Genomic DNA, 26,375 nt, shown 5'->3' with positions numbered 1-26,375 from the left:
AGCCATCCACTTAGATCTCAGATCTCAGAAAATTTCCCACGAATCGGGGCCTGCACGTACATCCATCTAGGATCCACGTCATCTCTTAGTTACATCTCCTAGTAAAATTACCCGTAGAATGATGCCATCGACGACGACTGACATCAATACGCATCAACGAGTGGCGGAGAGGGGGTGAGTGATGACGATTTTACCATCCCTAGTGCGATGGAGATGGAGGCAGATATACGCCGATAAGTGGCAGAGTTAAGGTGGTGTGCTTGAGAGTGGAAACCTAGGCTACCAGTGATGATAACCTTAGAAAAAGGACAAAGATGTGAGTTAGAAAGAAGTCAAATATCACACTAACCTCGTCGTCACCTGCCTAATGGGGCCGAGTGGTGCTTTTTCTTCACGTGTCTTGATCTGAATTTCACTCCTTCAATACTTCACTCTTGGAGTACAAGAATGGGCCCAAAGCAGATTGTGAATGATCAAAATACTCCGATAATCATAATTAGGAAAAATCCAAGGGTGTCTTTTAACGATGATGTGAGTTCTATTTATAGATCCAAGATATTTGATGGACACAGGAGGGAAATTTGGAACTACCCTCAAAATTTCAGCCCAAAAATCCTTCTGGATCATTAGATATCATCTCTTCAATTTGGAGCGATTTGAGCCATCCAATTTTCTCTCTCCTCTGATTTTCTATCTCCTCTTTATTTTAAGGTGGATTGCTAACCTGTCATGAACTTCTAGGAGAAAAAAAGTCAATTAATTCGTTCAAAATATTTAAATAAATTCAAAATTATATTTTCTGAATTGTAAAATTATTTTGCTTATGAATTCAACTTCAGAAAATTCCATAAAAATATAAAAACATCCATAAAAATCAGGATATCATATTGAAATATAATAAACCCAATTAAATATCATATATATCTAAAAGATATTTTCTGATTTGTGAAATTATTTTATTAATGAACTTGATGTTAGAAAATTATGTTAAAATACCATAAAATAAAGAAAAATTGGAAATTGATTATGAAAGTGAAATAGATCATTTTAGACTCTAATAACATGGATTTTTATGATAATTTCTAGGATAATAAACAAATAAAGGCGTGAAATTACTATGAAAATTAGAATGCTATTTGTGATTATCCATACCATCCTTGTAAGCTTTGATTTATAATTAGTGTATACTACATTTAACCAAAAAATCACCAACATTTCATGATTCTTAATCAACTCTCAGTATTTTAATTTCCTAAGGTTTTTCTTTCAGTCTGATTCGTGTGAAGATAAGATAAAATTTCATTAAGGTTTAACCACCCTAATTATTCTTTAATCATTACATTTTCATCGGAGTCTTATTTTGGGGCATTGAATTTTGAGAGTCGTGTCTCAATACTCGGACCTCTAAAGTGCATATTTTTTATTAATTGAATTTATTTATTCCTATATTTCCATCCGTTCCTCATTCACCTAATTCTGATTTCATTTGTATTTTCAATATGTTTACTTTGACCATACTTCACAAATTGATCTTTTCCTAAGTCAAGACTACCAAAATCTTCACTAATTTGGTTAATTATCCAAAATCATCATAAGTATCTTATATTTATCAATTCAATATTTTTATAACTTTATAACATTTTTAAACAATTGATGTTGGATGTCGTCGAGGACGTTGTCCGGTCAGCACCGAGTATGATGGCTCGATAACGCAAAGGGTAGCGGTATCAAATGTTGACGGTGTTGTCGTCCGACGGATAAACCCTAGCGGGTCGATGTGACTATGATGAAAAGAATGAGTGTTCTATGTGTCGTACGTGCAGGCTCCAACTCGAGGGAGGCGCCGAGCTCTGAGCTAGGGCGAGGTCGCTGAGTGACGGCGGCGGTGGCCTCTCGAACCTCGTCGAAGCAACGAAGATGTCTACGGCCGAACGGAATCAATCTGTAGGGCTTGCACGTAACAGACGGACTCTTCCGTACCGGTAAGACGCTCAAATATGGTGTAGCTCTCAATTATTCCTCTTCACTTACCTAGCCTGAGCACGGTGGAGTCAAATCGAAATTAGGCTAAAAGTGATAAATAAACGAGCGATGGGAGAGGACAACGTACCTCGTCGGCGCATGGCTCGTGGTGCAGAATTTGTCGACGGTCGGTGGCAATCGTAGCGGGTGTGGCGGAGAGGCGCCGGAGAATGGACGGCGTCTCGGTGGGCGATGAAGATACCGAAGTGTTGGTAAAGGTTGGAGGAGAGGGAATACGGCGGGGCCGTGGCGAACCAGCTCAAGCGTGATCCTGATCCGAGCGCACCCTTATGGATGGATGGGAGCGTGCAGCTTCAGGACAGTGACGCGATCAATGGTTTACGGCACGTCCACACAAGCAGGTTGATCCACCGCGATGGATCGAGAATCGAAGGCGAGCATTCAGGGTCACGGAGAGTCCCCGTTCTAACAGTCACCCGTCGAACGGTTGGCGTGCGGTGGTTCTCAATTCAACCTTGGGCGTGGGGAGCAGCGCTGGCCGATCGGAGAAGACCAGATATCAGCATTGCGAGGTCGCCGGTCAGGTTGGTAGAGCCACTCCACTAGCGACAAGCTGTTGTTTGAGGTCCGTTCGATCCGGCAGGGAGTCGGCAAGCCGACGGCGGTGGGGCGCCAACGATAGTCCCCCAGACGGAATCGTCAACAATAGCTTTCTTCCACATGCGTGGAGTCTTCGACCTGGTTTGACTGCTCTGTCTTTACAGCAGTTCTTCTCTACCTCGACAGGATCGGTCGGCCTTCTGCGGATTACCGATCAGGCAAACTGGTCATTCGGTCGGTTGGATTTAACGAATCCGGTGGAACCGAGCTGTTTGTCAAGTCCATCAGAAAATTTGTGGGCGGATCAACAACAGTTCAGTCGTGAAGATTCGCCTCAATCGTGAGATTTGTTCACCCAAGATGAGGGGTAATGAGGCTCACGATCTGAGTAGGAAATTGAGGGGACGGGAACTCTAATTCCACCCTCAATTCTTCCTTCTGGTCCCCCATTCCTTCTTCCTCCTTCCTATGTGTTATTCTCTTGAGCGAGGAAGGGAGACCAAGACAGGACAAACACAAACAGTTCTTCCTTTGATTCTTCTTGGTCTGCCTGACCTAGGGCGCGCATCCTTCCCCTTTATAGGGAGGTCAAATGGGCCCCTAGTGGTCAACCCAAAGGGGTAGAGAATTAGGTCCATTAGGGGGCCTTATATAATGGGCCCCCCATTACAAAGAAAAAAGGGAAATTTAAAACATAAAAAGAAAAGACAAAGGGGAATGTGGGAGGGGAAGTCCAAATTGCTAAGGACCCCTTCCCACACGTCGACAAAGGTACACGGCGTAGATGGGATGTGTCGCGGTGCGACAAAAACAAAATGTCGAATACGAAAAAACACGAAATATGACTAAGAGAACGATGAAAATCAAAATACGATAATGAGCATTCTTTCACCCGGTGGTCGACGACGGTGGCGGGCGGCGCGAACGGCGTCGTCGACGGTTCGAGATGGCGTGCGCCATCAATAATATATTATCATTTTTTCCCTCAACTTTCCAAAAATTCAAAAAAATTCAAAATCAATGCATCTGATGTAAATTATAATTTCTTTTAAAATATAAAGTTTGTATCATCCTATTTATAAATTATAGAAAAACATAAAAATACTCACTCAAAAATTAGAGTGTTTACTTGGTCAATAATTTTGGGTGAGTTGACACTGTCAACAATTATTGTTCTGGTTTTAACTTGTTTTTAAGTTGATTTTGATTTGGTAGCAAATATCTTGATTACATGTCATTAATTATGTAATTTTTAGCATACTTTTCTCCTATGTCATCATTTAACTTGATCTAGTCTGAGCAAATTATTCGATTTTAAAAGACAACCTTCCTTTTCATTCTTTATTTTAGACATTCTAGTGGGTTTTGAACTTAATTTTTTATATAAAACTTATGTGTTTTACAATGACATGGTTTTGAGTTAAAAAACTGCCCACATGGATAAAAGTCTAACACAAAAGAGGGCCTAAATTGAATGGAAAAGGTACAAGGCACATGAAGCTCTGTGGTAGTAGTCACTAATGAATCCCTTTTCTTCAATTTTTAGCATTTTGAATCCCTTTTATTCTCGATAAGTCCATTTTAGCGTCTTTAATGGCCATTGCATGAAAATAGACCTCCATAATAAATTTATATGTTTTCAGCTTAGTAACAGTATATATGATAAAGTGAAATCAAGGGGTGAATCCATGGGGAAGTGATAAGGTTAATAAATGAGCTGAGTAGGCTCACAGAGAGAGAGCAAGAGCGAGAGAGAGAGAGAGAGAGAGACAGAGAGACAGAGAGAGAGAGAGAGAGAGAGCGAGAGAGAGAGAGAGAGAGAGAGAGAGAGGGAGAGAGAGAGAGAGAGAGACAGAGCGAGAGAGAGAGAGCGAGCGAGAGAGAGCGAGCGAGAGAGAGAGAGAGAGCGAGAGAGAGCGAGAGAGAGAGAGAGAGAGAGAGAGAGAGAGAGAGAGCGAGAGAGAGAGAGAGAGAGAGAGAGAGAGAGAGAGAGAGAGAGAGAGAGAGAGAGAGAGAGAGAGAGAGAGAGAGAGAGAAGAGTACATAGTTGCAAAGGGAGAAGTTGCAGAAGAAAGAGTGGGCTTTTTCTATTAATAGGGGAGAAGAAATATAAATGGAGATGAGAAGTAAAATACAGACAGATCTGAAGAAATGTTTTGGTATTTTATAGGTATTAAAATCAAAGTTGGGGATGCTTGTCATTCAAAATACACTTATTAGAGTGCATATCTTCTTCCCAGACTAGAGGCTTTACACCAGTAACAAAAAAGAGTGAGGAAGAAATGACCACAAAGAAAAATCTTCAAACCCTTCAAATAACTTCAGGAGAGCATGTTTCCTTCTGGGAGCCCTTTCCTGGGGTGTGCTATAAAAGTGACAAGAAATAAGAAAAAATGTTTTTACACATGGGCCTTAGATAATCTTAAAATACCTTTTTATACCAATACAAATGTACTACTGTAATCATGTTCAGTAAATTTTTCTCAGAAACTGAATACAAAGTGTGTATCTTCTTCCCAGTAAAATTTCTTAGAATCTGAATACAGAGTAAAGGTTCCAACTGCATGAAGGAATATATTTAAATATGAACTTTAGCATGTCTTAAGAGAGTAAGGTGTGATTATTATAAGGAAACGAAGGAGAGATAGGCTGGAAAAGTGACGAATTGTTGATTTGAAATCTAATTATGATTAAGGAGTTTCTTAGAAAGGAGGGAGAGAGTACTAAGTACTTATAGTGCGAGAAAGACACATGTAATGTTGATATCCATTAAATGGTTCTTCCTAGGTCTGAACACTCCACTCAAGCCTTCCACTTTGCACGAAAAAAGCAAGAACCAAAGCAACAATAATAAAATATGCTAGATTTCAGTATTTGGTGATTTATGATCTTAGAGCCTATAAATCAAACCGCTAATGCAAGCATGCTTAGAAAATGAGGAGAGAGAAGCTACAATGTTTCATACCTTGCGAGTCAAATGTCTAAAATACCTATCTTACTCTCCTAAATTATGATAAACTTTATTTTTCCATCAGGCCCAATTTTTAATTTTCCTTTAATTTGAATCCAGCTCTATTTTTTCAATGCCGATATTTGCTTATCGTTTTATCAAGCATATCATTCGGGTCTACTTTTGGGGTCATTGAGTCATTTTCTTGAGCTGAGAGGAAGACCCATGATGAACCATAATGACATGTTGCCATTTGGATTAGATCTACCCCAAGTTGCAATGGAATATCTAGGTCTTCATGTGCTTTAGCTGTAACTGCTACTATTAGGCCCATTGGGCCAATGCACTAGCTCCAATATGTGCAAATGTATGCCCATTTGTGTCTTCTTCATCATCAACTTCTAATTAGTATTTTACTTCGGTCCTGCATGTCATTCAAATTAAAATATAATTATATGTTTTAATTGATTTCAACCCAAGTGGGATTGATAAAATAAAATCCAAATAGATAATAATTGCACAATAAGCAAAATTTTGGTGGAAATATGATGGACAAAAATTATCAAATCCATGCTAACACTGAAATTTAGAAAGAGTATGTATATCATCATAATAATGCATATTATCAAATCCACCATTGACTTTTTTTTCTCATTCAAGGACTTCTACGCCAAAACGAACCAAAAGATTTTAATAGGCATTTTTCAAGTACCTGCGACTCTGACCTACAAATAACACAATCTTTTGCAAAATTATCAATTTCATCGTATATTTTTTATTTAAAGTTTTCATTTATTATCTCAAAAGTGAAAAAAAACCGTACCTTTCATCTTCATTTTATTCTACTAAATAGCACAATATTTTACAAAATTATCATCTTCAAAGTATATTTTTTACCTAAAATTTTCACTTATTTTCTCAAAAGTGAACAAAAACTGTACCTTTCCTCTTCATTTTATTCCACTAAATAGCACAATTTTTTACAAAATTATCATTGTATATTGTTTTCCTAAAAATTTTCACTTATTAACTCAAAAGTGAACAAGAACCGTACCTTCCCCCTTCATTTTATTCTACTAAATAACACAATCTTTTGCAAAATTATCAACTTCGTTATATATTTTTTCCCTAAAAATTTTCACTTATTATCTCAAAAGTGAACAAAAACAGTACCTTTCCTCTTCATTCTATTCTATTATTAGTATGTGAACTTTTTATACATACACTTTAGAGTTAATAAAACCATGGGAAGGGCATAAAGGGTAGAGCCAATCTGGGGGGGGAAGAATGAACGCTTGGAAGATTTTGAAGGGTCTTTTGCAGGTAAAGAGACGAACTTTACTTAGACTGTGTATCTGCAATTTGGAGCAGCGAAAACCCTTCTTCTACTTCGCGACAAATTCTCTTCCTGCGTGGCCATGGAAGCTCTGGCGAGTTCTGTGGCATCGGTCCATTGAAATCGGAGTATTCGAGGTGTACGAGGAGGTTTCCAGTGTGACCCGGATGATTTAATGCCATTTATCGTCTGAGAAGAACGCGCAAGAACAGGAGAGAAGATGGGTTGCGCTGGATCCACTCAGAATAAAGGAGGTTATTTCTGTCCATTTTATTACTTTTTGAATAGGAATTGGGGATTGGATCGATCTGCTGTTGGGTAGTTGAATTTATGCTTGCTTTTTTTTATTGTTCTTGGAACGAATATTTTGGAAGGAGATCTTCCTTGTAACGAATTCTCTAGTGTGTCTGCTTTTGAGTTTATTTTTTCTGTTTGATTTGCGCTTATCTAAATTGGGTTTCTGTGTTTTAGTCCGTTTGATCTAAATTGGAAATCGGGGGGGGATTTTCTGGCTCATTTTTTGTTTTATTTTATGTTTTCCAAACTTACTGTTATCTTGAGGCAGATTTAATAATTTTAGCGTAATTCTTGTTGGCAGAAAATTCTAAGAAATTGCGGAAGCCGAGGCCTTGGAAGCATAGCCAGCCGCTTACTCAGGCAGAATTGAAACGCATGCGTGATGAGTTTTGGGATACGGAGCCCCACTATGGTGGCCAGAAAGGTGTTCTTCCATCCATACCCCCAGGACCTAAGATTTCTCCAGAAAATTGAGATATATTTCTGTTTTGCATGATTTTTTGATATATATTCATATCTGTCGTTTCTTTTATTCTGATTGGGAGAATTTTTTTTTCTTTGTCGTAATTTCCTGGGATTAGGGATGTATGAAAATAGGTCTGTAGTTAACTGGTGATTGACCTCTTGGATTACTTGAGATGATTTTGATGGTGATGGTGGTCTCACTATGTCTGTCTCATTCTTTTCCAAGATTTTCTCTCTATGACCACAAAGTGCTAGATGCATGTGTTAATAGTGAAGGCTCCCAGAATATCGATTATGATTATGATCTTTTTTTTTGAAGAAATTATGATGATGATCTTATCATCTCAATCTCATCCTCTCTTTCTTGTGATCATAAATTTGATGGATCTTTGTTTTCTCATCTATATTCGAATGGGAAACATATATCTAGAATGATCCTGTTACATCAATGATCATGTTGATTCTGATAATGATCTCAGGATCTATGTTTCCTTTATATCTTGTGTTATAAATTCGATGGATCCTTTGTATTTTCGTTTTGTGACCTAAATTGTTTAGCAATCTGGGATACATCTAGAAGATCGATGGTGATGGTGATGCTTTCAGCGTCTCTATCTCATCTAATTCTTCTGATCATATTGATGGATCCATTGTGTTATCTTATTTACATTCAAATGGGAAACAGAGATTTGGGATGATCTCGAATATTGATGATGATTGCGATGATGTTCTCAGTATCTCTATATCATCCGCTTGTTCTTCTTATCATAAGTTAGACGGATCCATGTTTATTTCTTTACAATTCAAAAAGGAATCAGAGAACTGGAATGCTCCTAGAATATTATTATTATGATGTTTTCTTCAAAAACAATTATTATTCATATGTTAGGGATCTGGCCATCTCGCTTATCACCTGTCTCATCTAATCACATATTGAATCAATCTTTTGTCCTTTCTTATTACCATTCGAATGGGAAATATAGATTTTGGATTTTCAGAAAAAATCAATGAGGATGATTTTGATGATGATCTCAGCATATTTATGTCCTTCTATCTTTCTTTTGATCATGTAAGTAATGAGAGAGAGGATGGGAGAGGAGAGAGATAGAGAGAAAGATGCACAGAAGATTGGGCAGAAAAATGGATCATCTATTTACATCACCAGTGCCCCCTTTTATACACTTTAAACAAGAGAGAGAACAGCCTTTCCAACGGTCATATTTTTGAAAAATATGTCCGTTGGAAAGGTTACATCCAGCTGTTTTTCGCAGCTGGATGTCCAACGGTCAGTTTCCTGACCGTTGGAGACTGGGCCTGATGTTAATCAGGCCCAGTAAATATTAGGTCCTTATTGGACCTAATATTTAGCCCTAATGGGCTCTCCACTATTGGGCCCTTAGTGGGCTCTTATTGGGCCTCTATTGGGCCCTCTCAGTCAGCTGCTCTCAGTTAGGTTTTCCATTATCCCCTAGGGTTATTCTATTACATATACATGGCCTCTGGCCCATAAGTTAGTACTGCATGATCTAACACCCCCCCGCAAGTTGGGTATAGATGTTGATCATGCCCAACTTGGACACCAACGTCTAGAATTGTGGGCCTGGGATGCCCTTCGTGAAGATGTCCGCCGTCTGATCCGAAGTAGGGACGTATTGTGGGATGATGTAGCCCTCGTCGATATTTTGTTTGATGTAGTGTCGTGCCACACGCGCGTGCTTCGTACGTTCATGTTGAACTGGGTTCCATGCCATTGCGATGGCCGACTTGCTGTCTGAATGTAGGATCATACCTTTGTTGTTATATAGGTGTAGGTCCTTCAAGATGCCTTGGAGCCACATTCCTTCGCAAACTCCCTTCTTCAAGGCTCGGAGTTCAGCTTCAGCACTCGAAAGGGAGACTTCCTTCTGCTTCTTACTGCGCCAGGTGATGAGGTTTTCGCCGAGGAAGCTGCAATATCCCGATGTAGAGCGGCTGTCCTCAAATGAACCTGCATAATCAGAGTCAGTATAGAGGGTGATCCTAGGCTCACCTCCTGTTCTAAAGAACAGTCCCTGTCCAATGGAACCCTTCAAGTATGCCAGAATTCGGTCAGCTGCGCTCTGATGAGATTCTCGAGGATTGTTCATGAACTGACTCAGAGAATTCACTGCAAATGCTATGTCTGGCCTTGTATGGTTGAGGTAGAGGAGCTTTCCTATGAGCTTCTGAAATGAGGTCTTGTCCACCGGTGCGTCCTTCTCATGTTGCTGTGCCTTTAATTTGACGTTAATGTCTACTGGGGTCGCAGCTGGCCTGTACTCCAATTTCCCAGTTTCCTTTAACAGATCCAGAATGTACTTGTGCTGAGAAAGCACAATCCCCGATCCCGAGTAGGCCACTTCAATACCTAGAAAATAGGTTAGGGGTCCAAGAGATTTAATATCAAACAATGATGAGAGGTATTTTTCCAAGTTCTGAATTTCACCATCGTCATTTCCCGTTATTATAATGTCGTCTACGTAGACTATCAATACTGAAATCTTACCTTCCTTACCGTGTTTTATGAATAGAGTGTGATCCCCCTCACTCTGAGAGTACCCAGCTGCAAGCATGGCTCTGAAAAACTTGCCGAACCAGGCTCTAGGAGACTGCTTAAGTCCATCTATCTTTCTGAGATGACACACATCTCTGGGATTTCCACTCACATGATACCCAGGAGGTTGAGCCATATATACCTCTTCTTCGAGCTCTCCATGTAGAAAGGCGTTCTTCACATCATATTGATGTAATTTCCATCGGAACATCGCTGCCAGCGCAATCAGGATTCTGACGGTGTTCAATTTCGCCACAGGTGCAAATGTTTCATTGTAGTCAATCCCGTATGACTGCGTATACCCTTGGGCTACCAGTCTTGCTTTATACCTTGCAATTGTCCCATCTGAATTGTATTTGACTGTGAAGACCCATCTGCTTCCGACGACCTTTTTTCCGTTAGGGAGAGGTCCTATCTCCCAGGTACCATTCTTCTCGAGTGCTTCCATCTCCTCGTCCATTGCTTTCTTCCATTCAGGGAATGTCAGAGCTTCTCTGACGTTCTTAGGGATGGATACAGCCATAAATGCCTGAACAATCTGATTGTATTCCGAGGAAATTCTGTCATAGGAGATATAGTTGCTTACTGGATACCGTTTAGTCTCTGTACACTTCCAGGTCCCTTTACTGACAGCGATCGACCATCCACTGTTGCTCTGGTTTGCTTCTTCTGCTGGTAGCAATTCTTCTCTCGGGGCATCCGCGGACGTGTGGGGCTCCTCCTCCTCGGTTTGGTCTGGCACTGTAGTATCCTCTGATTCCTGTTCACCGTCCTCCGATTCAGAAGGTCTGCTGAGCACTTCACCGTCGACGTTCCTTTCATCAGATTCCAGGTAGGCCCCTGATCGATCTTCCGTACCATGAAACATTCGGATCTCGTCGAATTTTACATCTGCAGTAACGTATACCTTTCTTGACTCCGGATGGTAGCACTTATATCCTTTCTGCGTGGTGGAATAGCCCAAAAATACGCACTTCACCGCCCTGTGATCCAATTTTCCTGCACTGTGGACATGAACATATGCACTACAGCCAAACACCTTGGCTGGGAGGTTAGTTCTCAATGTTACATTAGGAAATTCAGAGGATAAGAGATCAATTGGGGCCTTGAGGCCCAGTGTCTTTGACGCTGTCCTATTGATGAGGTGTGTGGCTGTTGCCACTGCCTCTGTCCAATAGTGTTTGGGGAAATTTCCTTGAAATAAGAGTGCCCTGGCAGACGTCATAATGTGGCCAATCTTCCTCTCAGCAAGCCCATTCTGCTGAGGGGTATTGACACACGAGGACTGATGAACTATTCCCTTTTCTGCCATGTAAGTGTTTACTTCTCCGCAGAAGTATTCCTTGGCATTATCGGACCTCAGGCACTTAATTCTTCTCCCAAACTGATTTTGAATCATTTCAGAAAACAGCAAGATGATAGATGGAACTTCTGCCTTTGATTTCAATAGATATACCCATGTATACCTAGTGAAGTCATCTACAAATAGGATGAACCATCTCTGGTGTGATAATACAGATATGGAACAGGGGCCCCATACATCACTATGAATACATTCGAAGGTCGAGGAGGCCCTGTGATTCGTACTGAGGTATGGGGACCTCTTATGTTTGGCAAACTGACAACTTTCACAAATTAAGTGTTCAAAAATAATTCCCTTAAATAATTGGGGATGCAACTGTTTCAAAATATGAAATGAGGGGTGTCCTAGTCTCCTATGGAGAAGGGTGACCCGCTCTTCACGCCGGGCAGCATAGACCACCGTCTGCCCATCTTCTTTCCTTAGTTCATCTAGCACGAGAAGTCCGCCTCTCCTGCTAACAGATGAAATCTTCTGCCCGGTGTCCTTTAAACAGAGAAAACAGCAGTCAGAATCTAAGGAGAAACGCCACCCGGTACTATCCACTAGCTGAATTAAAGACAGGAGGTTGGCCTTTAACTCAGGTACGTGGAGTACCCCCTTTAAGGTTTTTCCTTTAATTAGGATGGTTCCTCTGCCTTCTACTTTTAAAACCCCACCATTGGCAGTAAAAACTTTGAGATTCTTTGTTTCAAGCTCGTAAGTTTGAAACAGTGATCTGTGGGGTGACATATGATCTGTCGCCCCAGAATCTAATACCCATGAAGCTAAGATTGGCTGAGTATTCTTAAAGGTGGTAAATGCAAGACTTTTACCTGACTGTGCGAGGGACGTCGAGCTGATCTTCTGCAGAATCTTGTTCATTTCAGCTTGTATGATCTTCTGGATATCGCTCCCGGTTTCTTCCTTCTCGGTGGAAAGTGGTTGATCTCCTTCGCTGGCAACGTAGACCTTCTTATGCTGACCTGGATTCCAGGTCCCCTTTTTGATCTGCTCCTCCTTCCATGCCAGTCTTCGGCAGTCCCGTTTGATGTGCCCGGGCTTTCTGCAATACCCACAGATGAGTTCTGAGGTATTACCTTCCTTTGGAGGGGCCTTGGGTTGTTGGGGGAATGCCGTGGGCTGAGGTGGTACCGGGGGCTGAGGCTCCTTTTTTGCTAAGTGGGCTGCTGCGGTGGGTTTGGAGGCTTCTCCTCCCTTGCTACCCAGCTTCTTCCTGCTCTCTGCGCCTTGGAGCTCTGAGATCGCCTCTGCTAACGTGGGAAATCTTTCCTGGTGCAGCAGCTGACTTCGGAGGGTCTCGTACTCGGGATTGAGTCCCATCAAGAATTGCAAAGTTCTAAATTTAACTTCGCGAATGTAGGAGGGAGAATTCTTATCAACTGTGGGCCAGAGGAGGTCTAATTCCCGCCAGATCGTGTCAAGAGAGGAAGGAAGAAGATAATGACATAACTCAATAGAGTACATGGCTGGGTATACATATACCCTAGGAGGGAGAGAATGATAAGAGGGCTAATGGGCTTATAGAATAGGACCCATTAGCCCATAAGGCTGACTATCTCACTAACAGATCGCCTTCAGCCTGGCGGAGTAGGTGGAGATCGTCAGATTTCCTTGCCTCAGCGTCCGCTCTTGCTCGCGGAGGTCGTAGACCCGGAAATCGCTGTGCATTTCTGCACACGATTTGTTAACCTCTAACCAGAGGTTTCGGACACAGTCGACCAGAAGATATTCGTCCTTCTGTTCGTCTTCCATGTTCTTCAACATCCAATTCATGATGAGCGCTTCTTCAGACTCCCATATTTCCACCCCGGCTCCGTCTTCTGACGGGGCTTCCTCTGTCAGATGTCTCCCAAGGTATGCTGCCTTGAGAGCCCTCTGAGTCATGGTGATCCACTTTTGGCCGTTGAGGCCGTTGTACTTCATATCCAGGTCGGGTAGGACAGGCCTACCCTGGACTGGTGCAGTGAATGGCATGGTTGGTGCTGAAACTGGAGCCGAAGCAGGGGCTGGAGTAGAGGAGACTGCTCGAGCAGCAACGGTCGGGGCAGCCACGGGAGTGGAGGTAGCTAGGGAAGCCAATTCCTCTGTCTCCCTTTCAGCCTTTGCGGCCATTCGGGTTCTGGATTTTCCCATAGTGTTTAGGGAATATCTTGCTGCAATACCTTGCTGAGATAGTCTCAGAACTTAGGCTTCAGCAGGTCTTCAAAAAAGTCTTCAAACAGGGCTTCAATCAAGGCTCCAAGCAACTTCAATCAGAGGCTTCAATAGGGCTGCAACAGGGCTGCAGCAGGACTTCAAACAATCTTCAATTGGTGGTTTCAACAGATCTGCAACAGGGCTGCAACAGGGCTTCAAGGCTTAGGTCGAGCCTTGCTCTGATACCATGTAAGTAATGAGAGAGAGGATGGGAGAGGAGAGAGATAGAGAGAAAGATGCACAGAAGATTGGGCAGAAAAATGGATCATCTATTTACTTCACCAGTGCCCCCTTTTATACACTTTAAACAAGAGAGAGAACAGCCTTTCCAACGGTCATATTTTTGAAAAATATGTCCGTTGGAAAGGTTACATCCAGCTGTTTTTCGCAGCTGGATGTCCAACGGTCAGTTTCCTGACCGTTGGAGACTGGGCCTGATTAACATCAGGCCCTTATTGGACCTAATATTTAGCCCTAATGGGCTCCCCACTATTGGGCCCTTAATGGGCCCTTAGTGGGCTCTTATTGGGCCTCTATTGGGCCCTCTCAGTCAGCTGCTCTCAGTTAGGTTTTCCATTATCCCCTAGGGTTATTCTATTACATATACATGGCCTCTGGCCCATAAGTTAGTACTGCATGATCTAACAGATCACAAATTTAATGAATCCTTTGGTTGTTTTATTGCTATTTAAGTGAAAAACAGTGATCTGGGATGTTCCTTTCATATTGATGATAATGATCATGACCTCATCACCTATATCTTCCCTCTATCATGTGAAAAAAATTCTGTGGATCCTGTCTTTTCTTATAATCATTCAAATAGAGTTCTGGGAAATCCTATCATGTTGATGATGATGAATTTGATGATCACATTCTCGGCATCTCTATGTCATCTCTATGATCACATTCTTACGATAAAATCTATGGAACATTTCTTTCATATTACCATTCAAATGTAAAAAATAGCTCTCTTACAATGGTGATGATAAGGAAATTCATCTGAGCATTTGATACATTCTTTTAAAGAACATACGGAAGACGACTTAAAAGAAAGGGGGTGCTGTTAGAGTCATGCACAGCCATATCAACACCGTCTTAAAGGTCGTTCTGTGTGGGATAAGGGGAATATCATCATTTTTTGAGAACAGGAAATGAGGGCGAGGAGCAGTGGGATCTTCTGTGGCTGGAGAAGTCCAGTGTGATATCCTTTGTTCTTCAATCTCTTCTTTCTTCTCTATTCCATATCATGGATCTGAGATTATAGTTTAGGAATTTTGAACTGGTTTTCACATTGGATGGTTTGATTTGGACTACTCTGCCAGAATTGGGTTCAGTAAATTTGATACAAGAATTGTGTATCAAAACTGATCTCAGAGCATCTAAGATCAAAAGTTTTTGGCAATGAGAGATCAGGAAGATTGTAGAAAGGGGGGCGATCAAGGAGATGGGAGACAGAGCTGAAATCTTATCTAGTGTACTGCAGCAACTCAAAGCCATGAATATGAGGCTCGAGAGTAACTCTGATGTATGCTATCGAGTACATCAGATGCATTACTGAGGTATGCTAGAGTGCTTGTCAATCAAGATAATCCACCAGAAAATAAGGCGATATTTTGAAAGGGAGATTTACCTTATTTTAATGGCGAGCATGCTCAAACATGGTTAGATTGTGTAGAATGATTTTTCAAGGTTAATGGGATACCAGATTCAGAAAATTTACACCTGGTTTCAATGCTAGGATGGTTCATTCATACAGAAGAAAACTTTGGTTTTGATCATTGGCTAGTTTTTCAGCAGCACTTTAAATGCCGCTGTAATTTTTCTGCTTAATCCTTATGTCAGCCATTGATGAACTTGGAACATATTGAGTCTGTCTCATATTATTGATCACAATTTGGAGATTTGGCTGCTTTCTTATCACTCTTGCCCACAGATGTTTATGAGATTGCGAGTTTAAGGGGGCTAAAGCCTGAATACGAGCTAAATTAAACAAATGCAGACCATACGGAATTCAAGAAATCATATATTTTTTCACTAAAGCTGAATCCGAATTGCAGGTTTTGGATAATCAAAGGCAGGTAAAACGACCACGTCCACTGGATCTTATGCCACACATAGCCATCCCTGTGTGTATCCCTCTACTAAACAGCCCACTCAGGCTACAGTATGTGATACAGCTTCCAAAACCAGAAAGAGGATGCTTCCAAAATCAGTCAGTTCCTGTAAACGCAAAAAAGCGCTGGAAAAGTCCCATATCGCTCAGCCTGATCTCACATTTGTAACAGCTGATTGGGAATGGCAGTTGACCCCGAAGCTGTGTTTCAAACTCATCTAACATCGCAGGGGCCCAAAGTACTAGTCAAATGGGTTAAGCTTCCAAGTGTTGAAGCCACCATGGAATGTGCCTAACAACTACACAAAAGCTTCCCCAACTTCGGACTTGCAGACAAGCTGGATCGATATGTTCTTTATAAGAACAGACATGTACAGGGTACCGTTAAAGACATGTACAAGGTCAGTCGCACATGCGACACCTCTTTAAAAGGTTGTTCGGCACTGGAAAGGGAGTGGGTATGGCCAATTTTCAAGAACTGGAAATGGGATTGCAGTCAGAGAAATAGCAGGGGGAGCACGATCTTCCGCAGCTGGAGTCTAGCTGGACGTCCTCTGTCATCCTCAATCCTTTCTCTCTTCTTTCTTCTCTATTCAATCACATGGATGTGTGGTTATAGTTTGGGAATTCGGAACTGATTTTCTCATTGGATAATTTGATTTGCACTACTTGGCAAGAATTCGGTTCATAGACTTTGATAGAAGAATTGTGTATCATTTTTTTTCTTGTTACCATTGAAATGGAAAACATAGCTCTGGGATGACAATGACGATGATGATAATGATGATGATGAGGATCTCTGCATTTCTCTCTAATTCTCTCTGTTATAAATTTTATGGCTCCTTTGTTCTTTGTTACCATTCAAACGGGATCCAGAAGTCTAGGATGGCCTGGGGATATCGATGACGATGATGATCGGAGAATCTCTGTATCCTCCTCTCATTCCCCTGACTTCAAATTCGATGGTGCTCTGCCTTTTTTAATTTCCTCTCAAATCTGAACCAGACGTCTAGATGCTCATAGACTATCGATGATTATAATTTCAACATCTTTATTTGTCGTGACCATTCAGTAAATGGTTCTTTGTTATTTCCTATACTATTCCAATGGGAAATTAAGACTGGGATGCTCCTTGAATATCAATGATACTTATCTTAGCATCTCTATCTTCTGATCATATTTTTGATTTATGCTTTATCGTTTTCTCACTAGCATTCATATGGGAACCAGAGAACTGGGATATTCCTTGAATACTATTGATGATGATGAAGAAGATGATGATGAGGATCATGAAGATGATGATCTTAGCATATCAACTCCATCTGCTTTTCTATTATAATTCATTAACTGGTACTTAATATTTCCCATACCATTCAAATGGGAAACAGAGATCTGACATGCTCCTAGAATATCGATGATGTGATGATGATAATGAAGATAATCTTAGCATCTCGGTCTTTGGTTCACAAATTTGATGGATGATTTGTCTTTTTATGATTATCATTCAAATGACAGCTGGAGATCTATGATACTCCTAAAATATTGATGATGATGATCTCAAATCTCTATCTCATCCTTTCTTATGATCATTCATTGGATAGTCCTTTGTCCTTGCTTATTACCATTCAAATTTGAAACAGAGATCTGGGATGCTCTTAGAGCAGCAGCTGACGCCACCGACCTGTCCCTGGCTCAGGCAATCATTGACAGCGCTGGCATAATCATTGCCAGCGGTGACTTGACTACGTGCTACGATGAAAGAGGTGCGTTGAGTCTTCTGCTTACCATGATTAAGGCTCGTGGATGTATGACATCACATCATTCGTTCTATTCCTTACAGTCATCCATCCTGACCTCAGAACGGAAACTGGATGGAAGCCTTGATGCCTTCCATTCTGTCCTGTTCCGTTATCCGGTGCTGGTGATTTATCTTGGCTTACTGTTGTCCTCTGTCTGTTCAGTCATCTGTTCCGTTCCGTTTTTACTCTGATGGATGACTGACCAAAAGTTCAGTCTATGGATGAGCCTTACCCATGATAGTTGGTGGGATTTGGTTTCCCCATTTAAAAAAAAAATTAACTTTTACTTCTCTTTCAGGTGCGAAATACGAATTGCCCAAGTATGTTTTAAGTGAGCCGGTCAATTTGATCCGTGAGAGTTGACTCGGCCATGAAGAGCATCATAGATCAGGTATTAATAAAAGTTATGTATGGATCTCTACCTCTTCTCGACCCTGACTTGTGGGCCATCTCAAAATGACAGAGTTTGGTGAGCCATCGTGTGTGCTTGCAAGAGAGAGAGTAAAGCATGTATGTGAAACATGGTTCTGACCATATACATTTTAAATAATCATGATCATGATGTGAATCATAAATGTGAAATATACATGACCCTTTTTTCAACGAAAGGGCCAGCAAGTATAATGCATCTACTCAGCTGACGATCTCATCATTTTCCCAAGGACCCCTGAGCCATTATCTTCGTGGTACTCATATCTTAGAATATTATTAATTTGTGAGTTGGATCCCATGTGCTCTTTCTCTCCCAATCTCTCCCACTATCGCTATCTCTGTCTTTCTCTCTCTGTCCCCCTCTCTCTTCTTTCTTTCTCTCTGTCCCTCACTCTTTTTTCTTTCTCTCTCTGTCTCTCTCTCTTCTTTATTTCTATCTGTCCCTTTCTCTTCTTTCTTTCTTTCTGTCCCTCTCTCTTTTTTATTTCTCTCTCTGTCTCTCTCTCTTCTTTCTTTCTCTCTGTCCTCTCTCTTCTTTCTCTCTCTAAGTCTCTCTCTGTCTCTCTCTCTTCTTTCTTTCTCTCTGTCCTCTCTCTTCTTACTTTCTCTCTGTCCCTCACTCTTTTTTCTTTCTCTCTCTGTCTCTCTCTCTTCTTTATTTCTATCTGTCCCTTTCTCTTCTTTCTTTCTTTCTGTCCCTCTCTCTTTTTTATTTCTCTCTCTGTCTCTCTCTTCTTTCTTTCTCTCTAAGTCTCTCTCTCTTCTTTCTTTCTTTCTTTCTCTCTTTGTCCCTCTCTCTTCTTTCTTTCTCTGTCTCTCTCTTCCTTCTTTCTCTCTCTGTCTCTCTCTTCTTTCTTTCTCTCTCTCTCTCTCTTCCTTCTTTCTCTCTAACTCTCTCTCTCTTCTTTCTTTCTTTCTTTCTCTCTTTGTCCCTCTCTCTTCTTTCTTTCTTTCTGTCCCTCTCTCTTTTTTATTTCTCTCTCTGTCTCTCTCTTCTTTCTTTCTCTCTAAGTCTCTCTCTTCTTTCTTTCTCTCTAAGTCTCTCTCTCTCTTCTTTCTTTCTCTCTCTGTCTCTCTCTTCTTTCTTTCTCTCTAAGTCTCTCTCTTCCTTCTTTCTCTCTCTGTCTCTCTCTTCTTTCTTTCTCTCTAAGTCTCTCTCTTCCTTCTTTCTCTCTCTGTCTCTCTCTCTTTTCTCTCTCTCTCTCTCTCTCTCTCTCTTCTTTCTCTCTCTCTCTCTCTCTCTCTCTCTTCTTTCTTTCTCTCTCTCTCTCTCTCTCTTCCTTCTTTCTCTCTCTGTCTCTCTCTTCTTTCTTTCTCTCTAAGTCTCTCTCTCTCTTCTTTCTTTCTCTCTCTGTCTCTCTCTTCTTTCTTTCTCTCTAAGTCTCTCTCTCTCTTCTTTCTTTCTCTCTCTGTCTCTCTCTTCTTTCTTTCTCTCTAAGTCTCTCTCTCTTCTTTCTTTCTCTCTCTGTCTCTCTCTTCTTTCTTTCTCTCTAAGTCTCTCTCTTCCTTCTTTCTCTCTCTGTCTCTCTCTTCTTTCTTTCTCTCTAAGTCTCTCTCTCTCTTCTTTCTTTCTCTCTCTGTCTCTCTCTTCTTTCTTTCTCTCTCTTTCTCTCTCTCTTCTTTCTTTCTCTCTCTGTCTCTCTCTTCTTTCTTTCTCTCTAAGTCTCTCTCTCTCTTCTTTCTTTCTCTCTCTGTCTCTCTCTTCTTTCTTTCTCTCTAAGTCTCTCTCTTCCTTCTTTCTCTCTAAGTCTCTCTCTTCCTTCTTTCTCTCTCTGTCTCTCTCTTCTTTCTTTCTCTCTAAGTCTCTCTCTCTCTTCTTTCTTTCTCTCTAAGTCTCTCTCTCTCTTGTTTCGTTCTTTCTCTCTTTGTCCCTCTTTCTTCTTTCTTTCTCTCTAAGTCTCTCTCTCTCTTCTTTCTTTCTCTCTTCTTTCTTTCTCTCTAAGTCTCTCTCTTCCTTCTTTCTCTCTAAGTCTCTCTCTTCTTTCTTTCTCTCTTTGTCCCTCTTTCTTCTTTCTTTCTCTCTAAGTCTCTCTCTCTCTTCTTTCTTTCCCTCTCTGTCCCTCTCTCTCTCTTCTTTCTTTCTCTCTAACTCTCTCACTCTCTTCTTTCTTTCTCCCTCTGTCACTCTTTCTCTTCTTTCTTTCTCTCTAACTCTCTCACTCTCTTCTTTCTTTCTCCCTCTGTCACTCTTTCTCTTCTTTCTCTCTCTAACTTTCTCTCTCTCCCCCTCTTTCTCTTTCTCTCTTGCTCCCACTCAAAGTGCACAGACACAGATAAGATGATGATTACATTCATGGATGAAAAAGTCGCCCCATCCGAGAGACAGAATCGTCCGCTGGTCTCCGGACTGGACGGTTTTTTTTTACCCAGGGGTGAAAAAACTATCCTGTCCAGAGCATTGGACGGCATATGATTAGAAGTGGACGAAAAATCCATTTTGTTAACGACAATTAGTTATTAATTTATTTCACTGAGGGGGAGCCAAAAGCCAGAAATCGGAGGCCGAGCAGGAGCCAAGCGGGAGGAGCGGTAGCCGATGGGATGTGGAAGAAAATATTGGGGATGGGACATGAGACGGGACGTGAGATGAGACTAACATCATCGCATCCCGTCTTTCGTCCCTGTCCTAAACAATCATGCAGTATACTCCCACTCTCTCTCCCCTCCCAAACTCTCCTTTGATGTATCTTCCTGTTTATCTCTCTCTTTTCCCATTCTCTCTTTATTTCGGTCATTCATTCCTCTCTGTCTCCCCTTTGTCTCCTCTTTCTCTCTCCCTCCCTTTCTCTTCCCTCTCTCTCATTTCACTCTCTCCCTCCCTCTCTCACTTGTTTCACACACGTTCTCTCTCTTCTCTTCTCTCTCTTTTCATTCTCTCTCTCCCTCTCTCTTTTTACTATCTCCCTCCTCTTTTTGCTCTCGTCTCACACACTCTCTCTCTTCACTCTCTTGCACTTTATCTCTTTTTGCTCTCTTTTCACTCTCTCCTTCCCCATCTGGCTTGTTTCACACACTCTCTCTCTTCTCTCATCTTCTTTCTCTCTCTCCCTCCTCGTTTTACTCTTTTTTCATTCTCCCCCTCCGTCCCTCGTTTCACACACACTCTCACTTCTCGTATCTCATCTTCTCTCTCGTTCTCTCTCTATCTCTCCCTCCCTCTCTCTCTCTCCCCTCTCTCTCCTCCCTTTTTACCCTCTCTTTTCACTCTCTCTTGTTTCACACACACACTTTCGTCTCTTCTCTCATCTTTTCTCTCTCTCTCTCTCTCTCTCTCTTCACTGTCTCCCTCCCTTTTTACTCTCTTTTCACTCTCTCCCACCCTCTCCCTTGTTTCACACACACTCTCTTCTCATCTCTCATCTTCTCTCTCTCTCCCTCCCTTTTTACTCTCTGTTTTCACTGTCTCCCACCCTCTCTCGTCTCTTATCTCATATTCTCTCTCTCTGTCCTCTCTCTCTCTCCCTCCCTTTTTACTCTCTCTTCTCACTCTCTCCCACCCTCTCTCTTCTCTTATCTCATATTCTCTCTCTCTCTCTCCTCTCTCTTTCTACCTCCCTTTTTACTCTCTCTTTTCACTCTCTCCCTTCCTCTCTCTCTTGTTTCACACACTCTTTCTTCTCTTCTCTCATCGTCTCTCTCGCTCCCTTTTTACTCTCTCTTTTCACTCTCTCCCTCCTTCTCTCTCTTGTTTTACACATTCTTTCTTCTCTTCTCTCATCGTCTCTCTCGCTCCCATTTTACTCTCTCTTTCCACTCTCTCTTCCTCTCTCTCTTGTTTCACACACTCTTTCTTCTCTTCTCTCATCGTCTCTCTGCTCCCTTTTTACTCTCTCTTTTCACTCTCTCCTCCTCTCTCTCTTGTTTTACACATTCTCTTCTTCTCTTCTCTCTCTCTCTCTCATTTTACTCTCTCTTTCACTCTCTCTTCCTCTCTCTCTTGTTCCTCACATTCTCTCTCTCTCTCTCTCTCTCATCGTCTCTCTGCTCCCTTTTTACTCTCTCTTTTCACTCCTCCCTCCCTCTCTCTTTTTTCACACACACTCTCTCTTCTCTGCTCTTCTCTCTCTCTCTCTCTGTTTACTCTCTCTTTTCACTCTCTCCCACCCTCTCTCTTTTCTTACCTCATATTCTCTCTCTCTCTCTCTCTCTCCTCTCTCTCTCCCTCCCTTTTTACTCTCTCTTTTCACTCTCCCTTCCTCTCTCTCTTGTTTCACACACTCTTTCTTCTCTTCTCTCATCGTCTCTCTCGCTCCCTTTTTACTCTCTCTTTTCACTCTTCCTCCCTCTCTCTTTTTTCACACACACTCTCTCTTCTCTGCTCTTCTCTCTCTCTCTCTCTTTCTCTGTGTTTACTCTCTCTTCTCTTACCTCATATTCTCTCTCTCTCTCCTCTCTATCTCGCTCCCTTTTTACTCTCTCTTTTCACTCTCCCTTCCTCTCTCTCTCTCTTGTTTCACTCTCTCTCTCTCTCTCTCTCTCTCTCTCTCTCTCGCTCCCTTTTTACTCTCTCTTTCCACTCTCCCTTCCTCTCTCTTGTTTTACACACTCTTTCTTCTCTTCTCTCATCGTCTCTCTCGCTCCCTTTTTACTCTCTTTTCACTCTCTCCCTCCCTCTCTCTTGTTTCACACACACTCTCTCTTCTCTTCTCTCTCTCTCTCTCTCTCTCTCTCTCTCTCTCTCTGTTTACTCTCTCTTTTCACTCTCTCCCACCCTCTCTCTTCTCTTCTTTCATCTCTCTCTCTCTCTCTCTGTTTACTCTCTCTTTTCACTCTATCCCACCCTCTCTCTTCTCTTCTCTCAATTTTTTCTCTCTCCCTCCCTTTTTACTCCCTCTTTTCACTCTCTCCCAACCCCTCTCTTCTCTTCTCTCATCTGCTCTCTCTCTCTCTCTCTCCACTCTCTCCCTTCCTCTTTTTTGTCTCTTTTCACTCTCCCTCACTCTCTTGTTTCACATGCACCCGCTCTCATCTCCTCTCATATTCTCTCTTGTTTCACTTTCATTCTCTCTCTCTCTCTCTTGTAAGCGAGAGTTTGGGGATAAGAGAGTGGCCACGTGGTGGGGGGAGAAAAGAGGTGGGTAGCCGGCGGCTACGGAGAGGAGTAAATGCTCATCCGGCGTGCATGCAGACGCAGTTTTGACTTTAAAGACTCGTCCGTTTTCTAATCTACGCCTCCGCCTACACACAAGTAATTAATACACTTGTGGATAGAAAAACAGATAGACATGTCGGCCATGACCTCTCTTAGTAAGTAAACCAAGCAATCCACTTGACTTTCTCTCAAGATTATGGGGTTGACTGTTGTCTATAATTCTCTAAAATATTACAAAGAAAGCTGGACAAAATAGGACAGAAGGGGTCCTGCAGCTTCCCTTTGGAAAAAATCTATCTTTCCTGTTTTATCTTGTTCATCTTCACGTGGAGGGGAGAGCCAATCAACAGCTCTTGTTGAAGTCATCACAACCTCCAAAGTCTATAAGCCCATAACTCCCATGCTGTCTATTCTCATCACATTTGACCCAATTGCATAGTATGATGCCTCCACTTGGCCGAAAATGTCAAAGCTGTCCCTTTCTCTCATATTCTATCTCTTTCCCCAATGTCAAACCGGTTTCGGATACAGCCCTCCAAAGTAGGCTTCGGAATAGTTGGTTATCTCAATATATGCAGTATAACAGTTGGTGATCTCACTGTATGCAATATAACAGTTGGTGAGCATTTTGCCATTGTATAATCGGATTGAGGTCACCAGTGAATGTTACAGCATTTTTCGTCACCCCTTTCTCTCCTGAGACACGTTACATGCCAGTTCAATAAGTCTTCTAGATATTTCAACCATTATAATGTGTTTAATCTAACTTTACTGTATGCAAATGATGTCATTCCATGGGAATTCTTGTAATTTTCCACGTTAGGGATAATGTAACATCACTGGACGCTTTATTGAAGATTCAATGAGGGTGAAGTTAGGATGAGAAGATGGAGGATAGCCTTTTTATAAAATGTATTATATACGTTATTTTTATTCTATTATATATTTTGAGGGCTCACCCGGCATCTGTTTCATCACGGCCCTCAATGATGAGGATACTTCATGGAAGTTTAAAAAATCAACGCCTTGACCCAGTCCTGTAGGTTATTATATTCTTAGTGTGAAGTATAGTGATGGGCTGCGCAAGCTCAGTCATCCAGACCAAATAAATATTGTGCAGAAATACAATGTGCACCATCAAGTGTCATATTTTTGCAAATAATATCAATTACTTTTTCTTGAATACATCATATCCTCAAGGAACATGCCGGTTCTTGTTATGCTTTAGTTTTAAATAAAATTTTGATGAAGACTGTTGATGATTCTATGAAGATAATAGTTTTTTTATTTTTCTTAGCTGGATGAAAGCCTCTTAAGATTTGTGTGCAAAAATATATACCTTATGCACGATACATACATTATTCATGTTTGCCAATTGAGAAGATGTAAATTATGTATCTATAATTAACTCAACGTCTATAAAAGAGCAATATTCACAATATTCAAAACATAAAGACAATTTTCACATGTGGGTGAATATAATTTGATGCCACACACTGTGATAGGCCTGAGATAAAACCAAATGTTTTGTCACCTTCAGATTTGATTTCTACCAATTCCAAAGAAATTCCTATTCATGACAAAAACATAATAATATCTATTATTTGTCGGCTGATGTAGTTTTTATTATGTTAGATGTTTAAATTTTATTCATGTTTAATTTTAATGCGATGAGATAGGTAAATATTACTTTATAAGCAGCAAAGTTATCTCATTAAAATGATAAAATCTCATTTTTAACTCTATTATACCTGCACTGATTGATTAGTACTGAGCTAATGTTTTATTCTATTCATTTATTTTATAAAGACTAGTCTTATTTGAGTTATATGCATAGCGCAGGCCTTGGTCGATACTTTTTTTATCATTGCACATATTTTTCAATGTGCCCACTTTGTTAATATTCTTTGAGGATATGGCTTATACAACAGACCGACACTTGCGAATATACGCGTGTAAATATCTAATCAAGTTCAACATTGAGAGTAACTTTCTTTCTATAGAAATTATCCAAAATCTTTAAAACTTGGGTTTCATAATGAAAGAATGTGATCACATAATAATCTCGAAAAATCATGTCTTGTTTGAGTGCCTAAAATTATAATCTTGCAAACCTGAAGTGAAATATGCTCCATATATGTTGCATAGACGCAGATGTGACGGTTATTTCCTCCATGGACGAAAAAATTATCTTGTCTGGGAGATCAGATAAATGAGAGGATGTATAATCATCCACCGATCTATAAAAGGGACGATAATTAAAAGTCACGGGATGAAAAAACTGTCCCGTCCGGGGGCCTTGGATGGAAGACAGGATGGTTTCTTCTAGGACTCCAAATCTAAAGTCTGGGTTTCGGTAAGTTCACTTCAATATTTTTATCAGCTGATGACATACTTCATATTTCTTGTGAACATTATTTCATCGTCAGTTAAAAGTGTGAAACAGCGGCGATGCTAGCCCCATGATTTCAATATGGCCATGCCTATCCCGATCAGAACAAGATATTTTCCCAACAACATACCTATTCATCTGGCTTTAGGAACCAAGACATCAATTAACATTTGAATAATCCCATCTTATTTCGATAATTCACATCACCCATTGAATTGAATACTTTGTTCAGCCCCCACCCATCCCATGCTGAGGTCATGTGAACTAAATATTCATAAAATGGGGGCTTCATGTAACCGTAAGTTTCTCTGTAAACTGTGTGCTGCCGGAAACGAGAAGATCACCAAGAACTGGGCGGCCAGGGGCCGTCCATCACGAGATCAACGGAGCAGATCGGGCGGTGGGTTCTTTCCTCGAACCAGCAGGGAAGACACTGTCGATATCCAAGAGAGGGCCGCTTATCCGACGGTGCCAACCGTCGACGGGAACGCGGATCTGACGGTCCAGAACGCCTCTGCGGAAGACGACGGCGCACTCCGGCAGCTCGCCAAGCCCATCAAAGAGCGCTGCTTCTTCTTCTTCCTCTCGCTCCAACCCGTCTCTGTTACCAAAGTTGGAGGCGACGGCTTCGTTAGGATAAGCTTCAGAGCTTGGGAAGAAGTTCTCAGACGTCACGTCAGAGAACCAGCCGAAGTCGTCGGCGATCATGGTTAAGGAAAGATCGCCGGCAATGAGATTGCCGGTAAAGGCCGGATCTTGGGCGACGGATGAAGGAATTTGGGCCG

General features: G+C 41.4%; 2 protein-coding genes across 2 annotated transcripts in view; one reads left to right on the top strand and one right to left on the bottom strand.

The window, feature by feature from the left end:
• Positions 1-6,833: 6,833 nt before the first annotated feature.
• On the top strand, positions 6,834-18,249 carry LOC144700714 (uncharacterized). Its single transcript, XM_078572185.1, has 4 exons — positions 6,834-7,123; positions 7,468-7,590; positions 17,516-17,638; positions 17,973-18,249. Exons 1-4 carry the CDS (start codon positions 7,090-7,092, stop codon positions 18,035-18,037), a joined length of 345 nt encoding a protein of 114 aa, XP_078428311.1. The 5' UTR covers positions 6,834-7,089; the 3' UTR covers positions 18,038-18,249.
• A 7,504-nt stretch (positions 18,250-25,753) lies between these two features.
• Positions 25,754-26,375, bottom strand: part of LOC144700713 (putative WRKY transcription factor 65) — a 2,802-nt gene continuing 2,180 nt past the window's right edge. Inside the window, exon 3 of the mRNA XM_078572183.1 lies at positions 25,754-26,375. This exon is cut by the window's right edge and continues 179 nt beyond it. Coding sequence (XP_078428309.1) covers positions 25,963-26,375 — 413 coding nt within the window. The 3' untranslated portion in view covers positions 25,754-25,962.

This window comes from Wolffia australiana, chromosome 3 (genome assembly GCF_029677425.1).
Source record: "Wolffia australiana isolate 7733 chromosome 3, ASM2967742v1".
In the NCBI taxonomy this organism is placed as follows: Eukaryota; Viridiplantae; Streptophyta; class Magnoliopsida; order Alismatales; family Araceae; genus Wolffia; species Wolffia australiana.
This window is presented reverse-complemented; position numbering and strand designations above follow the sequence as displayed.

What these genes read in the sequence shown, in the direction of transcription:
- LOC144700714 (XM_078572185.1), top strand. Translation starts at nt 7,090, where the DNA reads ATGGGTTGCGCTGGATCCACTCAGAATAAAGGAG. An exon ending in ATCCACTCAGAATAAAGGAG is followed by an intron (nt 7,124 to 7,467) that starts GTTATTTCTGTC and finishes TCTTGTTGGCAG; the next exon opens with AAAATTCTAAGAAATTGCGG. An exon ending in TACGTGCTACGATGAAAGAG is followed by an intron (nt 17,639 to 17,972) that starts GTGCGTTGAGTC and finishes CTTCTCTTTCAG; the next exon opens with GTGCGAAATACGAATTGCCC.